General features: G+C 38.6%; 1 protein-coding gene across 2 annotated transcripts in view; it reads left to right on the top strand.

The window, feature by feature from the left end:
- PRKD1 (protein kinase D1) overlaps positions 1-8095 on the top strand; it is a 116670-nt gene extending 108575 nt beyond the window's left edge. For both annotated transcript variants that reach the window (XM_005520317.3, XM_088057772.1), the window contains 2 exons: positions 4906-4991; positions 7119-8095. In XM_005520317.3, coding sequence (XP_005520374.1) covers positions 4906-4991; positions 7119-7337 — 305 coding nt within the window. In that variant the 3' untranslated portion in view covers positions 7338-8095. The remainder of the gene's footprint in view (positions 1-4905; positions 4992-7118) is intronic.
- Positions 8096-23076: the final 14981 nt, after the last annotated feature.

Raw genomic sequence — 23076 nt, 5'->3', positions numbered from 1 at the left:
TTTCAGATATTTTGTAAACTTTCACATTTATGTGTAGGTCACATCCTAATTGAGTTAAAGCAGTCATTCCTGTTAAAAGTAATTATTGTGTTAATTTGATGCTTAGAGGGGAAATTGTGACTTTTTCTGTACTACAATTAATTATTTGCCATATTAATAAATTTGCATAAGCAGTAAAGAGTCATGAACCTCCTGACTGTGAAGGTTCTTTCCACTGAATTGAAACTAAAGAGCCATTGTTCCTAAAATCAAATGGATACAGAGATTTCTAAAGTTTGCATTTGAATTTTTCTGTTGTGAATTCTGCTGAATGATCACCTGTCTAAAAGGACCATACTCATTCTACTGGAGTAGTTGGCTAGTTTATTGCCTTTAACAAAGTCTCCAGCTCCGGGAAGCTGTCCTCAGCTGACTGCTTACACTATCATGGAAGGTAAACAGGAGCTCATAAAAGGGTTAGAAAAAGCACTTCCCTAATCCTCTCTGAACTTTCTCTCAGGTTGCCTTCTTGGTGATAACCTGGTGCATTCCTGTAGAGTGTGCGCAGACCATAGGTGGTCTTTCTTAATACTCTGAATTTATTTAATTACTGATTTTACAGAGGAATACTATACAATTTTATAAAGCTCCCAAAATGTCTGATAAGGATTACTTTAAAACCCGATTAAAAAAAAAAATATCAGTGAAAATGCATAAAAATACTTAAAAATACTAAAAATGTAGTTACTACTCTCTCCTCAAAACTGCTTTATCCTCTTAGACAGAATATTTAATTTTGTAACAGACGATGACCAAATTTAGTCCCCTGAGATTGTATGTCTAAAATAAGTGTTAATTCCTTCCAAATTTTTACCTTCAGTGTTTTTAAGAAGTGCAACTGCTTAAAACTTAATCATCAAACAATTATGTGAAATTTTTTTTTAATTCAGAAATAGAGTCAACAATCTTACTGTTCATTCATTTTACATTAATTGAAGCCAGACTAAGCTTTGTAAGATAGTGGTTGTCAGGACACTGTCAAAACAGGATGGGGTTTTTGTGAATTTAAACAGAGAGAAAAACCGTGAACTTTCTACATATCTTTTAAGCATTTTAATTCCAGAGCTCACAATGTCATCATTAAGCTTTCTAGATTCTTCTTTGCTTTACACTGCGCTGTTGTTTTGTTGTCCTGCCTGTATCTATCACTTGCATCTTGACTTCTGTTACTCAGACAGGGCTCTTACAAGATCAAGAAGTGGCATTTCTTGATTTGAATGATTTCCTGATAAAAAGTAGCAAAGGCTCATTGCTGTTGAAACTCATGTTTTCTTCCTTCACTTAAATTTGAAAACTTTGAGTAATAAAGCAAGTGAAGTTGTATCAGATAATTTGAATTTCTACTTCCTGTGTACTTCTAGTAGTCATGTTGCTTTTCTGCTTATTTATTTATTTGTGCTTATTTCTTAAGAGGCAAGGGATAGGCAAAACCTTCCTGGCAAAAAGAACCTTAGATAAAAAACTAAAAACAAACAGCAAAACTGGTTAGAGAGACAGCAGTATTCCAGTGGGGAAACAGGCAGACTATCTGTGTAAACTGTTCTTGATTGCTCAATACTGACAATTGTAACCATCCAGGGAAACTGCCTTTTCACTCTCATCATAGTTTTCTTCCCTGTCTTTTTTTGCGCACCTTCTCTAGTGATTTTTTCTAGATCAGTGCCTTTCTGGTCTGTTCAACAAGCCACTGGCAATTTCCCCCAAGAATACAAAGAAATATGTCATTACATGTAATACATCCTTGTCCTGAAGTGAAAAAAGGGGCAAAGGGGCCCCTCATCCTGTTGTTACTTGAGGGAGGTTGAATAGCTAAATATGATTTCATCACTTGTAAGGCTCACAGTCATATCTGCTTCCAGTGGGTTGCACAGAAGAAATGTAATAGAGACATTTATCAGCCCTCAGTGGCAGGAAGAACATTCAGTAGGTACTTGACAGTTGCCAAGGCACATGCTGGGGTATGTGCACCTACATTGCAGCAATTACCAGGACAATCAACCTTTTCATCAAGTTCTTGACCTATTCTCCAAACTGAGATTCATAGTAAATGACTGAAAAATGAACTCTGAAGATCATACATACCCAAATACCACTAGAAATAATAAAGAAATGGTAGTCCTACTAAATTAACATTCAGCACTAGCTTATGTATCAAAAGACAGACTAAAGTCTTACTGTAAGTTTGCTGAATTTAAGAGTAAGTTGACAGTGTTGCAGAAGATGCTGAAGTTTGCTGATACCCAGATATACTGCAGTGGGTAAGGGACTATGTTTTCCTCTTTGAAATATCAGATAAAAACAATGGCCACTACTTTTTGATAGGTGATATCAAAACCGTCATACGTGACTGACTTTCCAATCTCTTTCCCATAGCTTGGAACTTGGGAATATCTCTTACCAATAAAGAGGAGGAAGATTAACCCCACTATTTTGGAAAACAAATGAGTTTTAAGATGGATGTCAGTAATGGTCCTACTGGATATCTACTGAATTTCTTATCCCACATACAGTTCACCAGCATTTTGAGAGGGAACAAAATAAAAATGAGTTAGAGAACTTAGCATTAACTGTACTTGATGCTAAAAGAGACAGTAGATAAGAATCTGTTTGTCTGCAACAGAAAAGTAAAATTAGGACCATCTATTCCAGGAAAAGAATGGTTCGGAGCCTCTGGCAATACTTTCTTTGTCATAAGTCCTGAGATTTATTTTCTATCATTCCCATGAGTGCTTTGATTTCCAAGACAGTATTCATCACCAGGAAGTCAGGGCTGCTTTAGTGATAGTCTCCTATTGCTAAGAATAGGTTTGTCTGTCAATCCAAGACTGCCGTGTGTGTCCCCATTTTCCTGGACATTGTTTTCATTGTCTCTGCCCCATGGCAGAAGCACACATAAAGCCCTAGATGGCAAATTGAGCTTGCAGAGAGGAAGTCTCTGTTAAAAAAGAAAAGGTTTTCCATATTGTTGTACAAAATACAACCTCAGAGATAATCGCTTTAAAGAATTCCATCCCATCTCATACTCTAAAAACAGACAAGATGATTATTCAGCTCCCTTAATACCCAGCTGGCAACAATATCCATCTGACGTGTTTCAGACCCAGTGCCCCTCAGTGGTGCTGTGTGTCTGTGTTACTTTCAAGACCATCTTTCCCTGTCACCATGATATAAACAGAGAAATTAGGATGTAAACCAGCATACTTTGGACATGCCAAGGTATGTGACAAAATGGAAAATTTGTAGGAATATTATCATTCCTTGTGGCTAGTCAGTTATTCTGGAAGGATAGTAACTTTCCACATGCTGAACATTTAGCACCACCTAATAGGATTTAACCTTTCATTATAGCTTCATTTTTATTTTTTTTTTACTATTTTTTAATGTTTTTCTGTAATAGCATTCAAAGCTCATCAGTCTCATTCCACAGATTTTTCCAAATGGGTCGCTCATTGCAGTTCCATGCACTGGTCATTGGCTCATGGACCTCATCCCTTCAGGCACCACAGCACAACATCTACAGTGTGAAAGGGTTGGGTTTATTCAGCTTGAAGCAAAGAAGTTTCCAGGGAGACCATATAGCACCTTGAACTGTCTAAAGGAGGCTACAAGAGAGCTGAAGAGAGACCTTTTACAAGGGCATGTAGTGATAGGACTAATTGCTTTAAACTGTAAGAGGGTGGGTTCAGGTTGGTTGTTAGGAAGGGGTTGGATATTAGGAAGAAATTCTTTATTGTGATGGTGGGGATACAGTGGGACAAGTTGCTCAGAGAAGTTGTGGTTGCCCCTTCTGTGGAAGTGTTCAAGATCAATTTGGACAGGGCTTTGAGCAATCTGGTCTACTAGAAGGTGTCCCTGCCCATGGTAGGAGAGTTGGTTAAGGACCATTCCAATCTAAACCATTCTGTGATTCTGTGAACTTCAGTGAATCATTGACTCCAAAACCATGAAATCATGAAATTTGTAAAAGAAGCCCTCTCACTTTTCTAAAACTGCCAGCTGTTGACTAGCAAGTAAAAGCAATGCTCAGTTCAAAAGAATAGTATTGCAAGAGTTGGTGACTTACAGAACCTGATTTCTTCACTCAGGTACTGGGAAGGTTCTGCTATCAGCTAAAAGTGACACTGAAAGTCTCAGAAAAATATGTACACGTATATTGTTTACTGTGGTGCCTGAGGAATGCTCTTCTTGGGAGGAAAATGTTAAAGCTGGAAGATTTGGCAATGAGTGAATATTTTTACTCAAAGTCAACTTGCACCTTGCTGTTAAAAACGTTGGTGTGGGCAAACTCCATTTGTTATGCCCAGTGTTGCTCATCCTCTGCCTGTTTTGAGAAGTAGAACTCCCATGTAGAGATAACTCACTCGCACAGACAGGCTTGAGCCTCGTGCTGGGAGAGAGATCACAGAAGCAGAGCCTTGAGATAAACTGTGGTTGCACACAGTCCTTTGATCCATGGGGGCAGGCAGTGCCCCTTCTGCCAGGATGAGCTGAGCCCAGCAGAGCCATGTCCCCGTGTCTGTGGTGATGGAATAAACCTGCTCCTTGCATTTCAGCTGTACCTTGGTGGGTGTCCTGGTTAGCTGAATGTAGACCTCACTTACATGAATTGTTTTTCTCTTGGGCAGGACCTGAGTGAGAATTATTTTCAGGCAACTGTTCAGTAAAACAGCTGTAGTCCCATTAGGAAGGGTTGCATGGGTACCTTCAGGTACATCAGCATTGACTGCAACTTGTAAAAAGCTGGAGTAAGAAGGGATAACTGGCCTCTTTCTTACAGTTACCATGTCTATGTTAGCTCTCTGTTTGCATGTCCTACCTGAAACAAATACATTTGAACTAACATTTTCCAATATTATTTCTTTTCAGCTATTGATCTCATAAATAATTTGTTGCAAGTGAAAATGAGAAAGCGCTACAGTGTGGACAAAACATTAAGCCACCCATGGTTACAGGTATTTCTACAAATTCCATGTTTTTTCTTTCAGGTATTTCTACAAATTCCATGTTTTTTCTTTTGCATTTAGACTCTAAACATATAACATATCTTCATCTTTAAGCACAGTAGAATCTAAGAAAATCTACAAACCTGAAGATGTTTTTAGATCCTTAGGACCTCGTGCTCGTTCACCTATTTACCTATGGTTTCTCATTAATTTCTGAAGTCTTAGATTCTAATAATAAAACTCTCATTCATATCAAGACATTGCAAAAATACTTCATCATATTTGTCTACTGAGAAAATTACATATATAAAAAACCTTCTTGTAGTCATTTGACTTACATTACTTCATTGCCTGGGGTTTACTCTGATTCACTTTTTATTAAAATTATTCAACAGGCTTTCACTTCACAGTCATCACAAAAACTAGTGAAGTTGTGTGCTTGTCAGGAAAATACATTAACCACATTCAGCTGAATTCTTCAACTGAAAACCAAGATGTAAGGAATTTTTAAGATGCTAGCAGTCTCTGCCTTGTGCTCACCATATGATATGGTAATTTTTTTAAAATCCTGGCAGCAGCCAAATCACTGCAAGTTTAAGGCCTAAGACAGAGCAGGGAGGAGCCAGGGCCTGTCCCAGCATCCCCAGCCAAGGAGCAGGGAAGCCTGGAGACAGCCCAGGCCAGGGCATTGGGTCCCTCCCTGGGGATGAGGACAGGCTGAGGCCAGACAGATGCATCTGCGTGTTGGATCTCCCAAGTGAGCTTGGTTTGCATCTAGGAAAGCAATCATGGCACAGGCATGGTGTAGACCAGATGCATAATCCTCAATCCCAAAGGAATCTTTATCAAAGCAGAAAACTGAGTCCTACTTTGGTAGATGGTGACCTCCTGGTATAGGAGGAAAAGGGCTGTAATCGCCCACGCTGCACCCTACCTTTCCCAGGAACATTTACCTGGAGCTTGCATGCTTCCTCTCAGATTTCCTGTCCCTCACTAGTTTTTTCATCCAAGACTGCTCTTCTCCCTGGCAACCATTGCAGAATGCATTTGCTTGAGTCTTTGGGGACCAGAAGTGTCTGGGCTAAGGTCTGCAGCAAGGAGGCTGGCTGTCTCACGTGACAGAACAGGGTCCTTTTCCTCTATATCTACTTTTATTGCTTGTGTAGTAGTGAGTGGAGGTGAACTAAGGCGAAGCAGTTCAGCAGCAGCTCTAGCACCAGGGATGGGATGATTCTCTGTCTAGAAGAGTCCTATCTTGCAGGCTAAGGTAAGGTAACAGTGGTTATTTTTCCTTACAGGGCAGTGAGACGTAGTGGTGTTCTCTGAGAGGATGACTCTTAAGAAATGGGCCAAAGTATATGAGATACTGAAGATGAAAGCTTTATGCATTTACTCTGTTTGGGCTTTCTGGTGCTTTGGCTATGTGGTTAGGATTGTGCCTTAGGCTGAGACAAGATGAAGGAGAAAAAAGAAAATTGGACACAGGATCATGAGGAGAGATTAGTCTACATGAGGCTAGGATTGGCTCTATTGCTATAGCTTCATGCGTGCTTTGGGTGGGAATAAGAAAAGAAATCATTAAACTCGTGTACTTTGGACAGATGAGAGGCTGCAGTGCATGATGGTCTAAACAGCATCTAACTTCCAGCCTTATATTTGACTGTCAACAGTCAACAGAGCTCCAAACTACCTTAATGTTTAGATGTGTACGTTTCTTTGAGCAAACCAGTAATTGCCCAGTTTTGGAAAAGGAGTTTTTTCTAGCCCCAGCTGAATTTGTGGTCTGCATCATTATCCTGAGATGCAGACTCAACTGTCTTGACTGATACAGATCACTAGAATGTACATGTATGATTTAAACATGTTTCTTCTTCCTTATTCATCTTGCACCTAGAGTGAGGAATTGCTTTACCACCATACCTCAGTTAGATATTATGGCAATCTATAAATATCCATACATTTTGCAAAACAACCTCTAACATCTCAATACTATACTTTTGACAATTTAATAAAATTAATTTATCGAAAATCCTCTAGAGATGAAATTTATATCTTTAGGCAGATTTCACATTTATATGTTATAAGATTTTTCCATTCTAGAGCAAATCTAAAGGTAATACTCTTACACTTTTTCAGGACTACCAAACCTGGCTAGATTTAAGGGAACTGGAATGTAAAATGGGGGAACGTTACATCACCCATGAAAGTGATGACTCCCGGTGGGAACAGTATTCCGAGGAACATGGATTGCAGTATCCAGCACACCTTATCAGTCCAAGTGCTAACCATAACGATAACACCAAGCTAGAAGAAACAGAAATGAAAGCCCTCAGTGAGCGTGTCAGCATCCTTTAAGTTGCATCCCCCTATAATCTGTCAAAACACTGTGGAATTAATAAATACATACGGTCAGGTTTAACGTTTGCCTTGCAGAACTGCCATTATTTTCTGTCAGATGGGAACAAAGCTGTTATGCTGTTACACTGTTGATATATCTGAGTTGCCAAGACAAATCAACAGAAACATTTTTGTGTGACCAACTGTGTTGTATTTACAAAAGTTCCCAGAAACACTAAACTTGTTATTGTGAATGATTCATGTTGTATTTAATGTATTAAAACCTGTCTCCACGGTGCCTTTGCAAACTAGTGTTTTTCTTACTTGAGCCTCATTTTGGTAAGAGAGAACTTTCCCGTGAAGATCTCGGGGGTTTTTTGTGCATCGTTAGTATTGTAATTGTAAGCAAACTCTTGAAGAGTAGATTATAACTGCTGTTCTGTGAACAACTTCTACCATTTGGATAAAAGCTTTATTTAGTGTTCTAAAAATAGAAAAGGCAAAAAATAATGATTTGCATAGAATTGTACAGTTTCAAATCAGATAACCTGTGTGTGTGTATTTGTGTGTTTGTGTATATAGATACACATGCACACAGTATAACTTCCTCTCAAGCCTAAATGCCTTAGTAAAATATAAACTGCAGCATGTCAGTTGTATTTCCCCTTTTCTTAAAATATTCTTCTCTATTATGAATATTCTCTAATATGTACATTCAGCAGCTAAATAACATGTTGACTTTGTGTACGTTTTCAATAAAAGTCTTGTTAAAATAAGTTCATTGATTAAACTTTGTTTGAAGCAGTCCTGGAGTGGCATCAGAAGTACATAGAATAAATTGAGTCGTTGTTAAGAAGACAGTGTGGAGTTAGGTGGGAAAATGCAGCTGGATAACCTCTGTACCTATCACACATATTTTATAAGAATCTAAGCAGAGTGATTTTGTTCGGTCAGTTTTAAAACATGCTGAGGTAGTGGGAAAGTTGAGGATGCATTAAAGGCATTTTAGTCTTTTGAGAATTGTGTTGCTTCTGCTTTTCCACTGACTTCCACTGAACTGACAATGTATTGCAGATCTCTGCTTCCCTGAAAACTTTAAAGATACTGATTGTTGTTTCTAACAATTATTAGACTACCAATGCTAAGCCATTTAGTTTTAACAGTGAGGGACGTTCAGGCTGCATTATAAAAACATGTGACAGAGTAACTCACTGTAAAGCTGAAATTTACACCTGGTCTATCTTGGAAAAAAACCAGTTCATATACAGGTATTGAAGACTGAGGTTAAAAATGTAAAGATACATTGGATGAGAGGCAGAAGCACGCAAAGAGCTAATTTAAGATATATATATTATTATTATATAATTATTAATATAATATATTGATATTAATATAATAAGAGCCACGAGGTAAAGCTCCACTGCTCAAATATTGCTTTTATGTTAGAGTCATGAGCTTTTCAGTAGATAAATCCATTCTTTTATTGAAGAAGAGCTTTGTCCTGAGAAAATTTTTGCCAGATACATAACATCACTAAAGCCAGAAGAATTTTTCCTCTCTATTTTGCACCTCTGCTGGATAGTTAGTATGTACTATAGAGGAAATGAAGAAAAGGCACCTCTATTCAAACAAACAAACAAAAAAATTCTAGAAAATTAAAAAGTATTATGAAAAATTATTTATAAATCTCCTCCTTCCTCCCCACTTTCTTTCCCTACTCCCACTTCCAAAAAAACCAAAACCTTTTTCCACTTAAGGTCTCTCATAATCATGGCCTTTTGACATATTCTGAAGCAGCTCTTGTTGGGCAAGGTCAAATGTGTCAGCTATTCTGACATGCTATATTTTCTGCCATTTCTATACTTTCAGTCAGGATCTTCCTACAAGACTAAAATTTGGCTAATCATTGGCCATTGTTTATTTTTCTTTCAGCCTAAATCTGAATCATCAATTGAAAATTGTAAAGTAAAACATAAATAAACATGTCTATACAGTAAACATGTATGAAAATAGGCTGATTATCAAATTTTCTGTCAGTAAAAGTGTATGTGCTTGAGTATATTTAAAAGTCAACTTACAGGTGCACTGGTTGACTCATGGATATAGAAAGATTATATAAATTCCATGCTATGAGGACTCCAGGGATCAAGTCAAGTAAACTAACTTTTCTAAAGGGAAATTAGGAGAATTACCAGAGTCATAAAGACTTTGTTCAGATGCATCACTTTAAGAAACTTGTGCTAATATTCATTGCTTCTCAAAAAAATAATCTGCCATTAGCCAATATAATACATTAAAAATTTCCCAGCTGCTGTTTAAAAATATTACACTGTGAAATTTGAACTGTCTGCATTTCAGCCAGATGAATTCACTGATTCCTAACTTGTAACCTAAATGGAAACTTGCTCTTCCAGACACATCAGCATCAAAGTGTACTGAAGCAAATCTGGGGTTGTGTTGCCCTGTATCATTTTCCTTTGTTTTTCATACACAGGAAAAAGGAATGGTAAGGTACTCTGTGGTAGTATTTCCATGGCCTTTACCATTTTCCATTAGGCTAACACATTCCTGCACATTCATCATAGAAGCAAAACCAACAGTGGTTATGCTGCATTTAAGTGTTGACCTAAGGATCTGTTGATGGTATTTCCTTTTCTGCTACACCATATCCTATGCATATCCACCACATGTGTACTGGTAATCATACATCTGAAGATATGTTTATGTCAAATATTTTGGCATATTTATGTCAAAACTTAGCTGTGGAGTACATAGAAGTATCCAACGCATACTTGGAAGTCAGAATTTCTGATTTACGTCAAGTTGCCATTTTCACTTCTACAATCCTTGGTAGTTCAGAAACAGTTTATCCAGTGTCTTGTCCACTTCAATTAAAACAAGATGAGTAAAAGTGTGCATTTGTGCAGTTTGTGCAGCTCAAGTATAATGCACCTGCTCAGCCACGTCTCCATCCATCCATCCATCCATCCATCCATCCATCCATCCATCCATCCATCCATCCAATTTTCACATTATAGGATTGAAGAATTCCCATCAGTATGCCTTTTTCACCCATTGTCTCAGATATGTATCAGACCTCCTCATTCTCATTTTACTAGGCTCTCTTCAAAACCAGTTGGATATTCTACTTTCTATGTTTTTCATCCTCCCTCCTCTTGCCCTTCTACACCTCACTCCTGAAAAGCCTTCCTAGAGTTTCACCTCTCCAGGGGTAAGAAAATAGCAAATCCTGTTCTCATGTCAAGGCAATAGCTATATCTTTTTTGTCTTAATAACAGTCTTTTTTGTTTGGGAGTTTATTTGTTTTACATTATTGGATAAACCAACACCTCTTTTGCACACCTGAATGATGAAGTCATAGATGTGATAGGGAAAATGCTAACAAGCTGATACAGATACTTGGCATCCTTTCAAATAAGGGAGAAAGGAGAAGGAAAAAAAAAACCTACTAGGCAAATTTTAAGAATTAATTGCTAGGCAGGTTAGCCCCCATATACTACTTCAGCCCATAAGACTGGGAAAAAGATCACACTTGGGTAATTATGGATTATGGTTCAGTATTATTCAGCTAGGTGTACCAAAATATTGGCATCCTGGACTTAGCTAAACTTTCCACTTTCACAGAGAAACTAGTTAGGTCTTTTTCCCCCTAGAAAAATAGGTCATAAGGTATTAAACAAAGAAAGTCAGACACATACCGCACTGGTCACCTTCTGCCTCACCAGACCTGTGGCATCTACTAAAATCTTATATTCATGGGGTTTCCCATGTATATGCCATGGGAAAGAACTCAACCAAATCAAATGTAAACCAGAGGAACTCTCTTGATAGATCAAGCACTTTCCAGTGGTGACAAATTTGACATGTGAGTGGGATTCAATTTCACCTTGTTTTTTGTTTACCTTGTTTCTAGCAACTGGAGTGAGTCAATGCTGAAATTGGAGTCTACCGGGTGAGCTCATATTTGTCTGTGCTTCTTGATGGATCATTGCTTTATTTTGGTAAAGAACAGGGAGCACACATAAGAAGTGTAACCTATTTTGCTGCCTTACTAAGAACATGCACAAACTTTAACATCAGCTGTTCTCATATAAGAATTTAATGTAAGTCTACTTCTGTTTCAGACTGAAAACTTACTCTTTTGAAAAGTTCCGTAAAATGAAATGCTTTGCATGGACATCCAAACACTAAGTGCCTAAACTAAGGAAATCTATCTATTCTGTGAGTCTGGAGAACCTGAGGCCTTACTGCAGAAGTCTGCCAGGCAGGGTGCCAACCAGGGGAGCTACAAGGAAAACAGGCATGATGAAAATGTGCCTTTAAGGCAAATGCCAAAATCTGTAAGCATGTGTGCGCTGCCAAAGTTTGACAAAAATTGGCAGATCCTGTTGAAGTATTGCTATCAAGAAAAACTATTTCTCAATATAAATTTATGATACATTTGCCAATTATAACTTAAATAGTTTTCTGTATAACTTCCAAAATTAATAGTGACTTATTGGTAATGACCTCTGACACTTTTAACGGGGACTGTTTTTTCAGAGAGTCCTAATAACTACCCTGTGGAAAGCAACTAGATGTTATGGTTCCCCTGTTGACTTAGGCATATAAAAACATGAGTTATTTGAGCAGTTAGGTCACTGAATTTAATACATGGAAACTTAACTGACATATTCTTAAAAAAAATAAAAATTGACTTGAGGGACCTGGCTCACATTTACCAAGTAAACAGCTGCAGCAGTTTAAGATGTTACTGTCTCAGCCTCCAGCTGTTTCTTACTGGCCTTATAACAGAGTAAAAATAGAATATTTCAACTCTTCTGGCTGACTCTCAGAAGAACCTAAGCACAGTTTTTATCTTAATGTTTAAGTTAATTTGTCCAATTGTGAATTAGAGCTGTGATGCTTCGTTCTGCCAGCTCTGGCATCTGGAAAAGGGGAAGGAAGGATAGTGAGTGCATTCTGCTGCTGTAGCTGAGTTTGCCAGAAGTCACAGGTCAGAGTGCTTAACTCTATTACTCAAAAGTGAATTATGTTGCAAGCATGAATCCCTGAGGATTTCTAGGTGTTTCAGGCTTCCTGATTTCTTCTGAAATGGGATTTAAGGTCTTCAGAGACTAATTAGGCACTGGTCAGGTTTCTAAGCTTGCCAATTTTGCGCATGGCATTGTATCTCTATGCTCACCACAGATGACCACTACATGTTACGAATAGGATTCTTAAAAAAAACAATAATGAAGGTGATTTTAAAAGCCCATGTTCATGTAAAATGTATGTGTCCACAGGCTTTACTCTGTCATCTGCCAAGTGGAAGTACAATCAAGAATATGCATGGCACTAAGTGGTGAAAAGTTAGAGTAGGCATTTGGCTCACAGCTCCGGACTGAAAAACCTCTAACAGGCAAAATGAGACCTACTAGTAAAACATAATGACTGTAGTTTTTAATTAGGGAAATAAGGAGATCTAAATAAGGAGCACTTTAAATATTCCTGGATTAAACTTGACTTCCCCTTTATCCTAATGGGAAGTTTTGCACATCAAAGTTCCATCTGGAAAATGGGCCAGTTCAAGATTAACTGCTTTTACTCTGATAATGGCCTTTTCATATTCATTGTGGTCTGAAAACAGCCTCTCTTGGCTAAAAGCTGTAGATGTATGTATATGCATATACACTAACATTAAAGTTGGAAGAGTTCCTACTAAACAAACAAAGAGTCATTGGAAAGTATTTATTTAAAGCTCAAATACCCCTTCTCAGAGCTCAGTAAAATATGAAGGAAAAATTCCACAGCCTGTTGCTTTCAAGATCACTGTGTTTCAGGAAATTCAGAGGCAGATTTAGGATTAGGAAACTGAATGCATACATAGAAATTGGGAAGAGCACAAAGCAAAACTGCTAGGTATCCAGTATACCTGTTCTCCTTTTTGTAACAATTGAGATGCACAAGGTTTTCATGTATTCTAAAAATTTATGACTATTAGCCCCTTGCCTGTGAAAAAGAATACAACTGCTTGAGCTTCACAGCTGTGGTAACATAGGTTTGCTTGCATGAGCTGGCTTGCTCTGAACAAGCTCACATTAATAAAAAGTCAGTCTCAGTACCAAGAGTACCTACACAGACAGATATTATCTTGACATATATTAGTCTTATGGATTACTGACACTTGGAAAATGCAATATTCAAAAATATGCAGGAATGTACAATATTCTCAGGCAGCTCCTCGTTATGTTTCTATATTTAACTACATTTGTAGATGGTGAACTGACAAGGTAAATGAATGACTAGGGCACAGAGAGCAGTAACCTTGAACCCAAAGCCAATAAAAGGCAGGCATACTAAGTGATATATTCTCACATTTCCAGTTAACTTAGATGCATCCAAAGACCCTTAGATGAGGGGTTCTGTGGGAAGCAAAGGGTATACTGCCTCCATAAAATGTGAATTATAATCCATTTACAAAAATTATCTTTGTCACACATTTGAAGTACTTGTAAGTACACAGACTCCCTGTAACTACAACCACAATTTCCTCAGAGCTCACAGTGTCTGGAGGCTGACTGCCAAATGAAGGCACAACCCTTGAAGTCCTAATGACAGGCACTAGTTAGTCATGGCAGATCCATGGATTTCCAGCCTTCTTTAGCACAAATCTCTCAGCACATTGCTAACAAAGTACTGTGACAAAGTAGAATATAGTTTCATAGTACGTTAGATTAAACTTCACCTCTGCATATCCTGTCTCTGGGCAAAATATGGAGCTCGAGGTAGTAAAGAATGCGCACACAAAGAGATGTGTCTGTCAATGATTAATGACAGCAGTAAAATCCTTCACAGTGCTATATGAAAAAGAAGTCTGGTTGCATGACATAGTTTACTTTTTTGATCAAGAGCACAGAGGTGTCAGTGACAATACTAGAAATATAATTTCTTCTGTGTGTTGTTTCCCAGCCTTCCTGACAAAACTGACCTTGTTCATCCCTGGAAGCATCTTGTGACTGGGCTCCAGTTCCTGGGGCAGGGGACCCTCCCTGCCCTTCCTTTAAAAGCCCCTGGGCTTTGCCCTTGCTCAAGCCCTTGCAGTGTTTCATCTCACAGACCCACTGTTCCCACATTTACTGCAGATCTGCTACACGCTTTTGCTTTGAGGAGGCTCAGGCAGCTTTTGGACTGAAGGAAGGAGAGTGTCTTCCAGCTTTTCCACTCTTATAGCAGACAGCATATGAAGACAGTAACTCCATGACTCTGGTAAGGACACAACAGAGTGTAGGCAAGGTACTGCAGAGGATGCAGGACTAGTATTATAAATGCTGCAATATTCTGCATGCTTAATAACTCTCCTATCACACATATTTAAATCTCGATTCACATATTCCCTGTCTAATTTGTTTTGAACAGACTTATTCATGTATTCATAGCCTTAAGGGTGATGAAATTAATTTATTACTCTCAATAATCCTCTCTCAATATTTGTAGTCTTTTGTTGGCTAAGCTGGGGCTTTTACCAGTAAAATTACATTGGCACATCTTCTGAAGTAGACATATTTGTATGAGCACAGAAGTATCTTATAACTATAGTGGTTAAATCCCTACTCATACAAAAATAGATATACAAGTATGACTAGATCCAGACAATATTATCACTTGAACTAAATTCTCATAAGTAGCCCAACTTCACTGTTCAGACAAAGCCTTAGCCTCCTCTTTCAAATCGCTTTGCCAAGTAGCTGTCATCATTTTATGATGCAAACAACCATGCATTTGCCTGAAACCACCAAAGCAATCTCTTTTGAGCCAAGTGGTTAATATCACAATTCTAAATTGAACTCAAACCAGTGATCAAAGACAAAAATGCCAGGGCATTGCCAATTTTCTGAGCCATCCATGTTAGCTTATATTGTCTGATTTGCATGATAATTGTCAAATAAGAGGGTGTGTGATTTTACTCCATTACCAATAAATTTTCATACTTTGGGGTTTTTGAGGCGTGGGTTTTTTTTAATTTTTTTTTTATTTTATTTTTTTTTTAGTAGGTAGGTACCAACAACTTCTTATTCCCAGCCCACCGCAGACTTTAACTTTAGCAGGGTGGCACTGGGCAGGGAGCTGCTGTCTGCGGAGCGGGGATGCTCCCATGCTCCCCGGGGCGCCGGGCGCTCGCAGCCCCGCCGCGCTCCGCGCCAGCCCCGCAGCGCAGCCCGGGCCAGCCTCGCCACCTCCTGGCCAGCCCCGGCACCGACCGCAGCCCCGCTCCGAGCCCTCCTCGCAAAGCCCGGGGCGCAGAGGAAGCGCGTAAATGCCAGCCCACAGGGATGTTTTTAATGTGAAAACGCAGTAATTCTCGTTAAGGTAGGTACTAAGCCTCCTTATGTCTGATGTCAGAATGGGGGTTTGCGCTGCTGCTAATTACTCTGTGTATCAGAACAATAAGGTTCCCCCTTGCCTTCCATTTGCATAAAAAAAGCTGTAAGTTCTTTTTAAATATGGAAGCAGACGCCAACAGCTAGAAATGGATATAGTGCTTCTGGCAGCTTCTAGTCAGCAGAGGTCATGGAGCAGTGCTGCCAAAGTAACTTAGAGGCAGCCACTTCCGACTAAATTAGAAAATAATGCTGCATAGGAAGATGGCTGAATGTCCCACTTTCAGCTCCAAAGCATGAATCCACAAGACAATAGTAAGATACATTAATTGAAATGATTAGCAGTTTAATTCATAATTAATGTTAGGTGAAGAGTGGCTATGAAGCCATAAAAAGCTTAGCTTGCATTAAAAAAAAATCTTTAAACAATTTGAATATTAATTAGATTTTTAAAGTTACTTAGAAAAGTTGGGCGAATAAAAAATGTGCTCATGAGTAAAAATTATTCTGGTTTAATTCCATCCAGAGAAGGCAAACACAATATTTTTCTCTCTAGATCAAAATATTTTTTTTTAAAATAAAGAAGCATATTTGGAAAGGCAAGTTAAAAAAACACAGCTAAACCATAATGAAATACACTCGGGAATATAAAAAGAAAGGTAGAATATTCAACGACCTACAAGTAGTTGGGAGCTGATTATTGCTCTTAGAGTTCTTTTACCTGGTTACACTTTTTACTTATTGATACTCTTCCTGTTCAGTCCCACATCTCTTTTGCTTTCAAACTCTCCAGTATCTGGCATCTAATACATATTGAAAATGTTGACAGTTTACTTTATTTACCATTCTGATTGTAATGTCTCCCTAAGTATGTTTTGAAGTCTTCAGCTATTTTTGCAGAATTAGATACCCAGCTCACATCTGTCTATCATTAGAGTTCCCCAAATAAAAATTTTGCCACTTACATAATTCGACCTTTCCCAGTAGATGTGCAGTTCACTTCTCCATTCCCTTGCAAGTTGTTTTGCTGTAATCCACACACTACCTGTGGTAGCATTTTCCCTACTTCTTTTACTGCCATTTCAGCTTGTCTGCACATTAGGCCTCACATGGTAATAGAAATAGAGTCTCTTCTTTTGGAATATATTCCAGCACGATTCTCATGGGACACCTCTCAAAACTCGCCATGGTTGTGTTCCTTTAAGAATTTATTGAATAAGACCTACTTCCAGCAAAGCCTTTCTGCTGGAGAGAATTTACCTTGTCAGGGGAAACTACTCACAGGCTGGAAGTGACCAGTTTGGTACTGGATTACCTTTGCATCTCCTTCTTCTCTTTGGCTTGGAACATTGAGAGGATGGCAACAGGATGGAAACATGGAAAAACATGGGCAAATAGGTGGCAAATTAAAATATGAGACTGCTTCCCTCCAGTCAAAAAGACAGAGGTTTTGGCTGATTAAACTTAGGAGCATGATAACACTGTTCAAGTACAGGATAGAGTAAGCTGAGTTGTGCCTTCTGAGCATACAAATGCGAAGAAAAACATAGAAATGGAATCATTCATTGAAATGGAAACAGTGAAGTCCTTACACAGAACACATGTTCATTCCTGCTTGTAAGTGGAGGTTACCCACACATCCAGGAGGCTATGTTTCTGCAAAGGTAGCTGACCTGTCATTCCACAGAAAGTTGTGTATAAAATCTAAGGACAGTAAAAGCCAAATTCACCTTCACTAAGAAATATTCCAGTTTACAGGCACTATGTCACAAATTACCTACTGTGTGGTTCTGAACTTTATAGTATATAAGCCCTTTGCAAACTTCATATATCTTTACAAAAGTCATGTGAAGATTAAACTGCCATCACTCCTGTTACATATTCTTTCTGTTGGAAGCACTGAGATACATCTCAGTTATGCATCTTTTTTCCCCAGTAACAGCCTAGTCTGGCAGAACCAAAACAGAAAAGAACCAGAGAAAATAAATTTACAGTATATTTGCCACAACACAGCTGTACTAACCCTTCTGTACCAGTGAAAGAAGTTACTAAGTTCAGGAAAACAGATTTCCCCAGTGTAGTATCATGGAATTAGATCCATTATTTGTATATTTCACTCATTCCACTATGATACCTTAGTATTTCTGAGTTCAACCACACTTTATTCCTTAGACCTGAAAAATGAGCCCTTGCAAGGCTCTGGACACAGCATTCAAATATTACTAGTCCCACTCGAAATCTCAAGTCATATTTCTTATTTACTTAGGCATGCCATCAGCCTCTTCCAGTGTTCCTTTGTTTGTCAAATATTCTTAACCCCCTCTGAATTGCACTATTGCTTCCCCAAAATGTGGCGGCTTAGGACCTGCATAGGTATACAGACTCATTGCTTTCTGCCAGCATCATGTAACTTGATTTTATTTTGTTTGATACTTAGAGAAGAAATAAATGAAAGCAACTTGAGAAAAAAAAAAAAAAATCTTTTCCAAAAGCACTGGGTCTATATCCTGAAAGTTCTATTCCAAAATACACTGTTGTTTAACAAAAGCTTGTTTCCTATTTGAATATTCCTTATGAAATAAGAAAACAGACATTAGCAGACAAAGCTATCTAAGTTACTTTGTTTACCTCTCTTCAGAGCTATGGTATTAAACAAGAATGTGTAAGAAATTTACCGGGGCAAGGATTAGCTTAGCAAATTGCTACCAGGAGATGGCACCATTAACAAAATAATTTGAGTGCCACGTATAAGATCCTCTCGACCACCTCTATGTCTGAGTGCTTTGGCAATTCCAGGTGTTATTTGAGTGTGATCCTGTGTATCATTTAGCCAGGCAATCCTCGCATGCCAGTCACCCCAGGTGTGGTGAGGGGGTCCTGCCCACTGCATCACTGCTGACTTTTTTGCTCCTGCTGCCAGATCATGACTTACCAAACACAGGAAGAGGCTAGGAGATACTGGGCAACATTTTCCTCTCTGACAAGTATATACTGATTTGGAAATAGGATTGAGGGGATATGGGAGTATAATATATATCCATACGTAATAGGTTGGGGGCTTTATTTATGTATTTTAAAATTTTATTTTATTCTGTCATATATAGGCTGCCACTAACTTGCATGAAGATCCGAATGCAGGGTCAGAGAAGGGCCGATGTGAAGTGGACTAGCTCCAATCACAGCTGCAAGAGCCAAATGCAAATACTTAAACACTCCTTCCCAGAGGCTGAAGGTATGACATTATTTGTCATCCTTCCAATGTCTCTAAAGAATAGGATTAAATGATTTTATATTTACATGCCTGCAGGGAATGCAGCTTAAGATAATAAGAATATAAAGGCTCTGAGACCTTACCCTACCATGCTCTGAGAGCATCCCTGTGGTCAAACTGGTTCTGTGAAAGGTGAAGGAAAGATTTTGGTTGATGACAACAATGTCAGAATTTCACCTGTTAACTGCAGACGAACTGGAGCTTTGCACTCACACAGCTTGCAGGATCAAATCCCCAGTGTGACAGGAAGCAAAATATTTGCCATGTGTTTCATTTCAGTTTTAAGCACTTCAGGTTTTGAATCCTCTTGGTTAAGTAATTGATGTTTGAATGCCCTGTCTCCTGCTTGGTATTTTAAAATAAACCTTGCTACAGCACAGATTATGAATCAAAGCAGCTGCTGAAGCTGAAAGTGTACTTAAGCAGCAAGATGGCTCTTTGTGAATCATAGTAACTAGTCTTACATATATTACTTCAGCATCCAGGGAGCTAAATTTCATGTACTTTGGTTTAAAAATTCATTATATAGATCTGGTGTTTACAGATTATTTTTTTTTGTCTCCCCCATTGCTTCCTGCCAAAAAAACAATGAACTAAAAAAATCCCTTGTTATCAATATCTGTTGTCAAACTTGGATTTCTCATATGCCACAGCATATGAGATTATGAATAAATCTTTTGTCTTCTGCAAATACAACAAGAAGCCATCACGAATCAATTTTTACAAGCATTCCAGTAAGCTGTTTGCAAGACAGTTGAACTCTGTCATAGAAGCCCCTCCAGGCACGGTTAAAACACCTACATTATTGCTTGTTCATTGGTTGCATGGTGAACTTTTAGAAGGCTGAATAAAGAAAAGAAAACATTTGACTTTCTAATGGGGTTAGGTCAGGAGCTGTGTGTATGTTTCACTGTTGAGAAACCAGGCCATGAAAACATAGAGGGGGGCAATCAATTTCTCTGCATTAAAAATTGTGATGAAAATGCTGTTGTAAGACTGGATACTATTTTCTTGAAGTGTGCAAGTGCCCTTGTAAAATCTAGGTACAAAGTTCTCTACTAAAACAGAAAAGGAGGTGATTCTCCTCCTCTCCTCAGCCCTGGTGAGGCCATGTCTGGAGTACTGTGTCCAGTTCTGGGCTCCCCTGATCAAGAAAGACATGGAGCTCCTGGAGAGGGTCCAGCAGAGGCTACAAAAAGCTATCAAGGGACTAGAGCATCCTTGTTATGAAGAAAGGCTCAGGGGGCTGGGCCTGTTCAGCCTGAAGTGGAGAATGCTGAGAAGAGATCTTATCAATACACGGGAATATCTTAAGAGCAGGTGTCAGAAGAATGGGGGCAGACCCTTTTCAATGGTGCCCAGCAACAGAACAAGGCAAAATAGGCACAGGAAGTTCTGTCTGAACATGAAGAAAAACTTCTTTACATTGAAGATGACAGAGCACTGGGACAGATTGTCCAGAGGCTTTGTGGAGCCTCCTCCTCTGGACACATTCAAAATCTCCCTGGAGGTGGTCCTGTGCAACCTGTTCTGTGTGAATCTGCTCTAGCAGAAGGATTGGACTAGATGACCTCCAGAGCTTCCTTTCAGCCCCAACCATGCTATGATTCTGTGAAATCAGAAATTATAGAAGCCATTGCTCAAGATACACAAAACCAATCAGGAAGTATAATACAAGTAGCATAATAATTGAAAATAAATACAAGGCACTGAAAACAAATAAATGTAGAGACCATCTAACATTAAGAATTGTACATAGTCTTTGTAATCACCCAGAACTCAGAATGCATTTTTTGTCCTAGCCAAAAGTAGCACACAGAATTGTCCCGAGCTGCTTGGAGTCATTAATAAATGTTATAGTTATTAATCAGTCTTTCTACTACACAGTGATGAGCTACAACAGCCCTTGTCTTTCCTAGCTTATAATCTTTTGAAATTTACTAAACCTTGTTCTCTGAGCTTCAGCAAACCTCACTACACGTTCTGAAAAGCTCTAATAAGCTGTGTCCTCTAAAAAGCTGTATTTAGGGTAAAATATACCTTACTGCACACGTTCATGGCAGAAGACAATGGAGTCGGAGCTCTCTGTACATGCACTGGGTTTATCTGCATTTCTGTTTGCAGTTCAACAAACAGGGAATAATGCTCAAAAACATTTGAGAAAATAAGGTGTTTTTTTTCCCCCTGCCTATCACTTTCACCAGAATTATTCTTTGATTATTACCTCAATTTAAATGAATAAGGGAGGGTACAAGTTACATTGTCGAAAGCAGGGCCAGATATAGTTCTTCATTTCTACTGGCCATTCATCTGAATGTCATGAGGGAATCCAGCCACTGAATTCCTGAATGTTTGGAGTCTCTGGAACTGATGGGAAGCCTGATCACTGCCCTTTAACCTTCTGGCCTCTTGGCTTACTCTTAGATTCCCCCAGAAAAGCTGAACCTTGCTGTTCAACTTCCTATCCCAGCAGTAAATTCAAACTCCATTGTTACCTAAAGTCCTAGAATCTCTCTGAAAAGTGAGCTCTCTGCTTAACAATTTAACCCTTCAAGTGCTGAATCAATGATGAGATCAAAGTCCACTGGAATAAAAGTTTTGTCCTCCTTTTTTAAAATCAGATTGGTTTTTACTTGATACAATGGAGGAGATTATAAAGTTCTGGAAAAAGAACAAATATCCTAAATGTAATGTCATTTTTTTTTATTTACGTGTTCCTATTCATGAAAATCTTGGAAATTCATGTGTCTTCAGGAAGATGGGGAAAGGCTCTATGTCTTCCCTCACAGAATGCTGCATCAGCTCCAAGCTTCTCATGACACCTGCTTCAATTTGTGAGAAAACTGCTATCAAGTAAGCATTCCACAAGTAAAGCACCTAGAGCTTATAGTTGTAGGTCTTGTGTCTGCAGTCCCTAGAATAAAAGTAGAAGAGTGAAAGTAGGGAAACACATTTTAGACTTGAAAACAAGGTGGATTTTGCAATCTGATGTGATTATGTTTACATTCTGGAAACTATGCATTGATAGATTCACACATTATATGTATTTTTCCAAGGAGAATATGGAATTAATAAAACACTCCATCAAAGCAGCAAATAATTATAACTAGACAAGTCAAACTGAATATTGTGTTGCATACTAAAAAAGATGGAAGGGTTGTGAAACAGCTAGGGCAACCTTGCTATGAAAAGACTTCACTGTGTTAGCCTGAGTTAAGATGGAGCAGAGAAGCAGTAGCGTGCAGAAAGCGCAAAAGCAAGGAGGTAGATTCTCAATGAGAAATCCAGTAAACAACAGGACAAAAGAAAAAGGACCAGGATTTTAGAGACAATTGGGTTTTTTCTTACTCCAGAAAAAGTGATACGTATAGCCACTCTAATTTCCACATGCTAGATGTAGAATCTTGTCCTAGTTATCTTCCCTATCAAATGCAAAACATTTTGTTTCAGTATTGTAGAAAGAACTGCAAGCCCTCCATCCTCATTGAGAGGCAGGAAGTTGTTTGGTACAGTACCTACGGAACAACTCTTTTCAATGAACTTCAGGCATTAACTTTTGTCTGATTCATTTTTTTGTCCTCATATTTCTGTTTTAGAGTTGATTAGAGGAGAGAAAGAAAAAGAGGAATATTCCACATGCTGCAATAGAGCTGCACTTCTGCTGACCCTGATCTTCAGGTCCAACAAAGAAATCAGCTGTGCTCTCAATCATCCCCCAAGCTGAAAGCACTTACATCCAAGAGCTTCAGTCTAAAAAATCAGCTAGTCAACAAATAGACAAACAAACAAAACATTTACTGGTGGACTATTTTTCAATTAGCTCTCAGTCTCTGTAGTTCTGGCCAGAACCTGATTTGGAGACCAATCTAACAGTCACAAAAGTAGTGTAGTAGTACTACAACAGTACTACAGTACACAACAGTAGTGTAAGTTGTACCTGAAAGCCATTGAGGCACACTTTGATTCCAGGCTTTACACAGACACACTTTGAGGCACATTTCCTTGTACTCCAGACATTTATCAACAAGCCTACTCAGCTCAGTTTCTCTCTAATTTTAATGAATTGTTACTAGTGCTTCTCCTTGCTTGTATTTTGATGTAAATT

This window comes from Pseudopodoces humilis, chromosome 7 (assembly GCF_049639895.1).
Source record: "Pseudopodoces humilis isolate 2021_Gansu_Grassland_sample_001 chromosome 7, ASM4963989v1, whole genome shotgun sequence".
NCBI lineage: Eukaryota > Metazoa > Chordata > Aves > Passeriformes > Paridae > Pseudopodoces > Pseudopodoces humilis.
The sequence above is the reverse complement of the archived record's forward strand: the minus strand, read 5'-3'. Positions and strand labels throughout refer to the sequence as shown.